This window comes from Monopterus albus, unplaced genomic scaffold, assembly GCF_001952655.1.
Source record: "Monopterus albus unplaced genomic scaffold, M_albus_1.0 scaffold2.1, whole genome shotgun sequence".
In the NCBI taxonomy this organism is placed as follows: domain Eukaryota; kingdom Metazoa; phylum Chordata; class Actinopteri; order Synbranchiformes; family Synbranchidae; genus Monopterus; species Monopterus albus.
Genome location: NW_018127882.1, coordinates 8,179,277 through 8,188,766, shown reverse-complemented (window position 1 = coordinate 8,188,766; position 9,490 = coordinate 8,179,277). Strand labels below are relative to the sequence as shown.

At 40.5% G+C, this 9,490-nt stretch overlaps 1 protein-coding gene across 3 annotated transcripts; it reads right to left on the bottom strand.

The window, feature by feature from the left end:
• Window positions 1–7,960, bottom strand: LOC109957156 (zinc finger protein 197-like). Of its 3 annotated transcripts, XM_020594822.1 has the most exons (9): window positions 7,711–7,960; window positions 7,128–7,143; window positions 6,714–7,030; window positions 6,328–6,455; window positions 5,496–5,556; window positions 3,500–4,751; window positions 525–643; window positions 240–356; window positions 1–90 (listed from the first exon to the last, which is right to left on the bottom strand). In XM_020594822.1, exons 3-7 carry the CDS (start codon window positions 7,000–7,002, stop codon window positions 526–528), a joined length of 1,848 nt encoding a protein of 615 aa, XP_020450478.1. In that variant the 5' UTR covers window positions 7,003–7,030; window positions 7,128–7,143; window positions 7,711–7,960; the 3' UTR covers window positions 1–90; window positions 240–356; window position 525. The 3 variants fall into 3 exon arrangements, with proteins under 3 accessions (XP_020450478.1, XP_020450471.1, XP_020450486.1); XM_020594815.1 differs by having other exon boundaries at window positions 6,714–7,143; window positions 7,711–7,957; XM_020594830.1 differs by lacking the exons at window positions 1–90; window positions 240–356; window positions 525–643; window positions 3,500–4,751 and adding an exon at window positions 4,899–5,180 and having other exon boundaries at window positions 6,714–7,143; window positions 7,711–7,951.
• Window positions 7,961–9,490: the final 1,530 nt, after the last annotated feature.

Genomic DNA, 9,490 nt, shown 5'->3' with positions numbered 1-9,490 from the left:
CACTCTGGGAAATGGAGAGAAAAGGGGTGGAGGCTTGATCGTGGGCAGGTCTGTGTTCTGCATTGCGACTATCATGATCCCAAAGAGATGCTGCAAAGAAATTACAGGGAAAAGGACAACTAATGTACTTTGATCTTGCAACCTTTCTCATCCCACCACCTGTTTGAGTGCCATTACACTCAAAAATATGCATAGGTCACACTGAAATAGTAGAAAGTTAGTGACTAGTAAATTCTTACATTTGGCCTTGGCTTGTGTGACAGACAAGGCATCAATCTGCCGCTGGTCCCCAGCAGCCAGGCTTCAGTCTGTGCCTTGGACTACAAAGATGCCAGGGTAGGTCGGGATGCAGCTCGCTGTGGAAAATAAAATAAACAAGCCTCTTGAATGTAGAAAAGCCAATAGCAACGCATGGTCCAAATGTCACTTTTTGCCCGGCTATTCAAAAACCATAAAGACTTAATTACTTCAGGTTATTGGGCAGCCAACGTTTGAGTAATGGGAGAGGCAGGACAGTATCTGACCTCATGTTTTACCAGTGTTCCATCCTGGCCTGTGACCTCCTCTTTCAGCCCACCAAGACTGTGACCGAGTCCTTCTACCGGGTCTGGAGGAGAGGATACATCCTTTCCCAAATTCATTCCTGTGCAAGAAAAGTTTAAGTGGTCAATGTATCAGTATAGTTGAGTGCTGTTTCAGTGGAGAAAGTGTTTTCAAATACTACATAACCACAGACAAAAAGGCTCATCTTAGTGCAAAATGGGGTTGAGCATGAGATAAGCAGATATGGATAACATGATTTATGAATGGATGAATCTGAGATACAAGATTATTCTTGACCATGAACATACTGTACATCCACTTTTTTCACTTTGTCCACCAGTACAATGACCATATTGAGTCGTCCATGAACTTATCTCTGACTCTAGGAAGACAGGTCAACTGTAATACCTGATCCTGTCAAGGTCTGCTGCCTCAAGTTAACCTCTCTGTCTCCTGATGGTATCTCCCCTTCCTCGCTCCCTCCGCTCTTCGCTTTCTGCCTCCTCTCGACCTTATCCAGCTTGCCCCGGAGAATGGAGATCTCCTCCGTTTTCTGCGCCAGCTCCGCCTGCTGTTCACACAGGCTACTTTCAAAGATCTTGGCGATCTCGCACACAGCAGCTGCCAGCAGCGAGTCCATGACAGTAGCCAGCTGAGCGTGGAAAGCACTCCTCGCAGACTCCATTTCGCTTTGTTTCTGGGACAGATATTTTGTGAATGTTTGACTAATACGGTTGTTTTGTTCTATGGTTAACTTCCAGCTGTGGAACGATGTGCCAGCCACTGTACACTCCTCTGCCCTGGTATCTATAAACTGCCATGAGAGGTTGCCATGTTAAGTAGCTACGCCAATTCAAACTGCCATCTATCCCAGCACTTTTTTATAAGCTAGTCTCCCTGTTGTCAAGAATCTTTTGACTGTCAACTTGTGCGGCGTTAATACTTATCTCAGTAAGGCTATGGTGTACATTAAGGCAATGTGCTTTATCTGGTAAGCTAACCCCAGTTGTGCACAGTGATGGCAAGCCATACAGTGTCGTGTAAAGGGTCCGTTTGCATAATATAATACAAATCTAGCCAATTTCTAGCTAGCTAGAACAAAATGGGCTGTACACAATACTGTCAGTGTTTGAATGTATCGTTGTGTAGGCTATCTAACATTACCTTGAGCTAAAGTGTAAACAAGGGAGACAATGAAGCGTAACGTTAGCCAGTACTAGCATACTCAAGGCTAAAAAGGCTAACCGTGTAAATACAGCAGAGACAACCAAAAGATGCGGTTCGACAATGGCTCTTGTCAGCCGGTGGCCAAGTATCTTCACTGGCTAACATTAATGTTAAATCCATACAACACATCAGTCACAACCAATTACGCTGCGATTCGTCCTCCCGCTAGAAGGTTGATCATGTCAGCACCTGTGGATGTGATGATGTTGCAAGTCTCGCGATAAGAAAGCTAAATTAATCAAATTCTGGAGATTACAAAAAAGATCCAAAATAAACGTATAACGTTGGAGACACATTCAGATTAATCACTTAACTTTTCAATAACAAGGTGGTGCTACAACTTTAATATAAAATGCACATTGATGAAATTAAAAGAAAACTCATTCACATCACTTCAAAATATGAGTTACGGTGTAAAATTTGGACTTTATTAGAGCCATATTGACAATGTCTCAATAGAGGATAACTATTACGACACCAAAGGAAAAAATGAACAGTAGGCTTGTAAGACATTTTATTCCTTTGTCCATATGGGTCAATGAAGAAGAAAAAAAACTAAATAAAAATGTTAAAACAGTAAAGTTATGCTTGTTCTGGCTTCTTTTACTATTCAAGTATCAGATAAAATTCATACTAAATCACTCTGAATCCTCAATGTTTTCAGATATCTGTCAAGTGCAGGAGATATTTAACAGGTTAACTAATCAATATTTTGTCAAAGCAATACAGTCAGCGTTGCACAGCTGTGAACAAGTACCCGAGTTCACAACCAAGCACATCACACTTTGGATGAGTTGCATTTTCTCAAATTCTGTTCAAACATGTAGAATTGATACCAAACAGCTTTAGGTGTGACCACATAAGACGACAGACAAATACGTACAAAGAGCTGAACATTTACTGTAAATACCAAAATGGGGTTGAATGACTTCACCATGACCTGTATACTCAGAGACCAGATTTTTAACAGGCTATACAGCTTCTACCGAGCTCGCTATTCCTTGCTCTGTACTTATGGTGGCCAGTAATCAACAATGAACTCTGCTTTAAGGCAATCTTGGTTTTAAACTCGTTTGCATCAATATGATGAATTTACCTCCATCTGTCAGGTGTTTATGGAAATGATTTTGTTGTGATTTCAATTATGTTTATTTTCTGTAAAGTGTCACTATTACAATATAGATTTATTGTTGGATTGATGGATAGGTTTTATCCATCACCCACCCTTATACCAACTGCTTTTCAAATCATGAGTGAATGTATCATAATGCTGTAAAAGAAATGTCTAGCTAAAACTTTAAAACAAGTAACAAATGATCTTAGTCAGAAGTACTTTGTGGTGGTCTAGACCCCTCTGGACACAACCAGACACACTGAGGTTTTCTCTCTGGACTTTTGCAAAAGACTTTTACTTAGTGGTTCTCATATCCATAGGGCTGCATGTATTAGCACTGTTATTTTCAATAAAGTCTGCATTTCTAATTTTGTATCAAAACTATATCCTGCTGACTTGCCATCTGCAAACAACCGTGTCATCACCCGATTTGTTTTTTGTCATTTTAGATAACTATAATCTCCTTATAATTACATCTCAAAATGGAGAAAACCCTGAAAAAAACTTTATCCACATTTTAAATACAGGGAAAACCCCTTAATGTAACAGTAAAAGCATAAATGATAAGCGTTTCAGTATCCACAGATAAATTACATTAACTGTATATTTGCTTACTTGTGGAAACGCTCCATGTGGTTCCAGAGACGTCCCCTAAGAAAGAAGCCTTTTCCACAGACTTTGCAGACATTAGGCCACTTCTTTTGACAGAAAAACACATGCTTATCATAACTTCTTGGTGTTCGGAATTTCTTCTGGCACTTCTCACATTGCATCACCAGTGAGGAAGAATGGCAGGTTTTTCTGTGCTGGCACAGCTGTGCACTAGTACGAAACTTTGTAAGACACTTATCACATTTGTGGGGTTTCTCTCCTGTGTGGATGTAGAAGTGATCAATCAACTGGTATTTGGTTGCTACGACCTTATGACACACTATGCAGATGAAACCATTAGAACCTTGTACACCCATTGTTTTCCATCTTTGACTTGGCTTAATGCCTGGACTGTGTGCCGTCTGAACAGTTTTATGGTCGACTGCACAATCTGTATTGTCATTGGGAGAAATCAAATCTTCTCGATTATCGTCAATGTCCTCTAAAGGCTTGGTCCATGCAAGGTCTTTGTTTGTCTCACCGGGATTCACCTTGTCTGTGTGCCATTTGCTTATGTGCTGTTTGAGTGACTGATTGACGCGGAACCTCGCTGGGCACATGCCGCATCGAAAGGGCTTTTCACCAGTATGTACACGCATGTGCTCGCTGAGATTGAAGCGTGAAGGACAGTTCTTGTTGCAGTATGGACAGGCATACACATTAGTGAGTGCATCATTCTGGGTCGATGATTCACCGTGGCTCCCAGAAGCAGGAGGGCTTTCCTCCTCAGCGATCACCTGTTTTTTGCTTGGTGTTGTTGGTTTTTCTTCATCACATGGCTCAGGTTTTGGTGGGCTCGCATGCAGTGCTTCTTTTTCCAGTAACTTCTTGAGCATTTCACAATGTGGTTTATGATACTTAAGAACACTTGGAAAACTGAAAACTTTTTTGCAACCTTTGCACCTCTTATGTGATCGTACATGCACGCTTCGGCCAAATGATGTATCAAATACCTTTTTGCAAAACCTGCAGGGGTATGTTTTTTTGCTTTCATCTTCCACCTTCCCCTGTTCTGTAGACTTGGTTTCTGCAATCTCTCTTTCCTCTTTTTCTGCCAAATTTCTCTCGCTTCTTCTAAGACCTGTACCACCTACATTTTTGTTTTTTTCTTGGAGCGGGTATTTCATGTCATTTCTCAATCGTGTACGTTTAGTTCGTTGGCTCTTCATTGGTATGCTTCTGTCCTGAGTGTCTTTGTGCGTGTTTACTAAGGAACCTGCAACAGAAAAACATTACAAAACAGAAAACTGTAATCCACTGAAAATGTAGATGTGATGTGAATATAACAAACTGATTCAATAAGATGACAGCGCAACAAGATGTTAATAATTTATACAAAACTGAACTTCAAATATCTGATTAGGAAGCCAAGAAAGACAGCGAGGAGGTGATATTAAAACAATTTGGAGCCATAGATGTCTCATTTAAATGGAGAGGGAAGAAAAAAAAAAAGAGACATTTTCACATTTACTGTCCCAGTATCCAGCCATACTGACATTTCAGGTTTAGGCCATATTTTTAAATATCCATCCCTGAGTGTTCTGTCACCACCACCAGTACAGTTAAAGGAAATGTCCACATGTCCACTGCACTGCATTAAAAGACTTCATAAATTTGACTGTAGCATCTTTTCAGAATCCATGACCTGGAGGGCAGCAATAAAATGTATCTCAAAAACATTTAGCTCAATTTCTATTGTGCAAAACTACAAGTTGCAAAAGAAAGAGTCCCAATAAAAAAACTCAAAATCAACCCTTTGAATTATGGATTCTAATACATTCAAGATGTCATAGACAGCATTCTCATTTACAAAAGGAGCCTTGAAAATCATAAAATTGTGTGAAATCAAAAGTTAAAAAGACTGAATTTAAATATGTATGTGTTTAGGCAATTACAATCTTCATCCTGAGAACAATACACATTTATAGCACAAAATAACAAATGAAACAATAAAACTCACCACAGCTGGAACTCCTGACAGTGTTTTTTTGCTGGTGGGAGTCAATGTCACAGCTAACCACCTAAAATATAGATATATAGGTTTTGCTATTAAAAAATGGTTTATGTGCAATGTGTGTGTTTATAAACAGTAAATAATGAGATAAGCTGTCTGGTTGTTCAGAGACTTTAATTATTATGCCTACATGTGGAAAAGTGGATATTCCAGCTCTTTATAACACAGTATAAGTAGCTGAAGAAAATACATCTTGACACCTGGATGTATCCAGTATATCCAACCTATCATGAGAAGGTGTTAAGCAGTCAAAACAGATCAAAATCAGTGAGTGCTACAGCAAACATTTATACAAGAGGTTCTGCACATCTGTTCACCAATTCTGTGGACAAGTTGATCATATCATATATTTTATCTATGACACACCATAGGCCAATTTTTTCAACTTCGTATCAGGTGACATCTCCAGAGTACCGGATATTTCCAGTGTACCAATCAAGACCGCATTTGACCAATTATCCTGTTTTATGCTCAATTTTTTCAACTTCGTATCACTGGCTGAGGTGACATCTCCAGAGTACCAGATATTTCCAGTGTACCAATCAAGACTGCATTTGACCAATTATCCTGTTTTATGCAGACCACTACTCACCTCTTACTCTGAACCCCTTGTATTCTGCTGTATTATTAATGTACTGTCAAACCAGCTATAGTACTGCCTCTTCAAACAACATAAATGAAGAGATGTGGAGTCTTTCATAAGAAATGTTCTCTGATTGTTTGTGATGATAATTTGTAAACTGCCACCACATCCAGGTTTTCACTTTAAGTTACACACCTCCTGCTTGATGGCTGGAACGTGACACAGAGGAATGTACAGCGGGCGCAGTCTTACACTGGGACAAACAACATCATCTTGCTTGGTCAGGGTCTCACAGCCCAGGGGAGCACACCAATCATCAGGTACTGCACAAACACAAAGGGGATCAAGCTGCATATGTGAGCATTATACTCATTTTACTCAAAAGTGGAGTAAGACATCTACATACTCTCTGCTACCCTCACATGAACTGATACTGGTTACTGTAGTTTAAGCAAGGTACAGAAACTCTAGTACCTCTCATAAACAGTGACTACTATATTCATATTCATTCATGTGATAATCATAAAATATATTTTTATATATTTTTTGGCAAGTTACAGATTTTATTTTTAACACCATACCTTCAAAATCAATCTCAGGAACATTAGCAGGAACATTAGATGTTTGTTCAGAGGTGATCAGAAAATCTTCAGGCCCTCTTTGTGTTTCAGTCATCTGAGTTTTATTCATCTCCACTCCTTTGTCACCTCCACACTCCTGCTCTCTCAGTCTGATTTCTGCAGTCTGCAACTTTATTCTAAGTTGAACAACCTCTTCTCTTTTCTGCGCTAGCTCCATTTGATGGTCATGTAGGCTGTTCTCAAAGATTGTCATTATTTCAAGAACCGATTTCCTCAGGACTGAGTCCATGGCTATGGTCAGCTGGGCCCTGAAACCCCTTGTCAAAACATCAGACATCTTTGAAGATGACAGCAGTTTACAGATGTCCTTAATCAGAATGTCTTGGGTGATGCTGTACTGGTCCTTTTGCTTACCACTATCACTTATCCCCTAAATGAAGAGAACAGACATTAGATTAGGGTCAGCTACGAAACAACACTGGCAGATTTAATGTTTCCCTTCCCATTAATCCACCTAACCCCCTAAATGATCATTACAGTTTTAACTTAAGGAGAAATCGGAAAGCACACACACAGCGGGCAAATAATCAATCTTAACACAAACTAAAGTGAGACAATTTGTGAATGTGCAGGTCTAGACTAGTATTACGCAAAGGATGAGACGTTAAAATACAGCTAGCAAACGCAGGCACAACGTTACCCCACAGTGCGCTCACTGAAAGAAAAGCCGGATGATTGAACCACCATTTTCCTATGTAACCCCAACGCCTGACCATAGCTAACGTCCGTTATGTTTATGACTGAGTACACAGATTTCGCTTTGGAGAAAAGAACGACAGAAACAGAAGTTCGGCTAACTGTTAACGTTACAGCTGCACGCACGTAAATTTAAATACCATGAAACGTCGCAATGGCAAACACTGTAAACGTATTTTACAAGTTTAACATGTATCTGGTTAAGTAACGTTACGCATGACCATCGGTACGAAATACTGACCGTTCAGCGCCAGAAATGCTTGTCCGCAAACTCGTCTGAAACGCAGAGACTTACTGCATAAACAGTAAACCGATTCATCCACATCTGACAAACAAATATTAAATCAACTGCATTTGTTTCTTGTTAGTAAGATGAAGTATGCAACAGCCACACGGTAAAATACCCGTTCGCCATCTTTTTTACTCAAGCTCGCCAGAAAGGAGGGAAAAGCGCACGTCATAACGTCTGCGTCTCTTTCTTCGTCTTCTTCTTCTTCTTCTTCTTTGGGTGTAATTGCGGTTGGCAAACAACGTTGTCATTACGCCATCTTTGGCTGATCAATTTGTACCATACTGCATGGATTTTAAATCAATTAAAACGTAAAATGTTGTAAAATGTACATGATCCTAAAAGGTGGAATAAGGAGAAAATGTCTTTCGTGCATGGGTTACATATCAGTTTGTTACCCAGCACTGTGCTTACCATACAAACCAATGTTGTATAAAACAAACAAGAGTACTGTTGGACCCGGTACTTTTCAGCACGCTAACTCTGAGAGACGAAGCAGTCCAAGTACTTTCAAAACAGTGCTGATGTATTGAATATACACAGGTAAAAATTAACATTACACGCTCAGGTATCTTTGCACCTCCAACATGCACGCAAGCAGCTGAAAGATGAAAGACCCCCGAACCACAACAGGCCTATACATTATATCACTTCGGGCTAACCCCATTCTACACAGGAACGCCAAACCGTGACGTCTCCCGGTGCCAGCTGTGCAGCTGACCATGGCAGTAGTCAAAGCATGAAGAAAATCAATGTGTGATTGTCTGTTGATTATGTGGTGTGTAGCTAAAACATTCTAACACGACCTCTAATGACATGTCATGGCATTAAACATAAGAAAATATTATGGCTATGACTACAGTTATACACGTCATAATAATAATAATAAACATCCTGTCTTCTAACAGTCATCAACTTTCTATCTAGTTATCCTTGACCATAAGCAGCCTGCAGTAACTCATGAGAATGACTAAGCATTTAACAGCCTGAGCTAGACATCCTGTCTACTCTAAACATTTCTAATACATAGTGTCTAACCAATGTCTATCTGACTAAAAATACCTAACAGTACGCATATAGTAACCAGGGTCTGTGGTACACTGCATTTCTGTAGGGTCCATATATATTTTAAGTGAAAGCTTAGTGAAGCATGGATATGACATATGCCAGTGAAGTGAAACATCTTGATGACGTTTATGTTGTGGATAGTAGTCGTAAGGACCGCCCGCGAGATCCTGCAGTCTTGCGAGACAAAGAAACGCCCGTCTTCTGCTCCAGGTGGGCGGGAGGTGGGAGACGAGCAGAGTCTGCTGCGCTTGTGCAAGCAGACGTAAATGAGCTGTGCATGTGCGTACCAGTGTTTCATCCTGATATTATACATTCTGATGTGTGTGTGTGTATATATATATATATATAAATTCCCCACTCGCCCCCCACTTTGGGGTGGTCTTGTATTCCTTCCTTCAAGCTCGGGTCCTCTACCAGAGGTCTGGGAGCTTGAGGGTCCTGCTCAGTATCTTAGCTGTTCCTAGGACTGCACTCTTCGGGACAGAGATCTCAGATGTTGTTCCTGGGATCTGTTGGAGCCACTCTCCCAGTTTGGGGGCCACAGCCCCCAATGTTCCTATTCGCACGGGGACCCCTTGTGCCTTCACCTTCCACATCTTTTCTAGCTCTTCTTTCAGCCCTTGGTATTTCTCAAGCTTCTCGTGTTCCTTCTTCCTGATGTTGC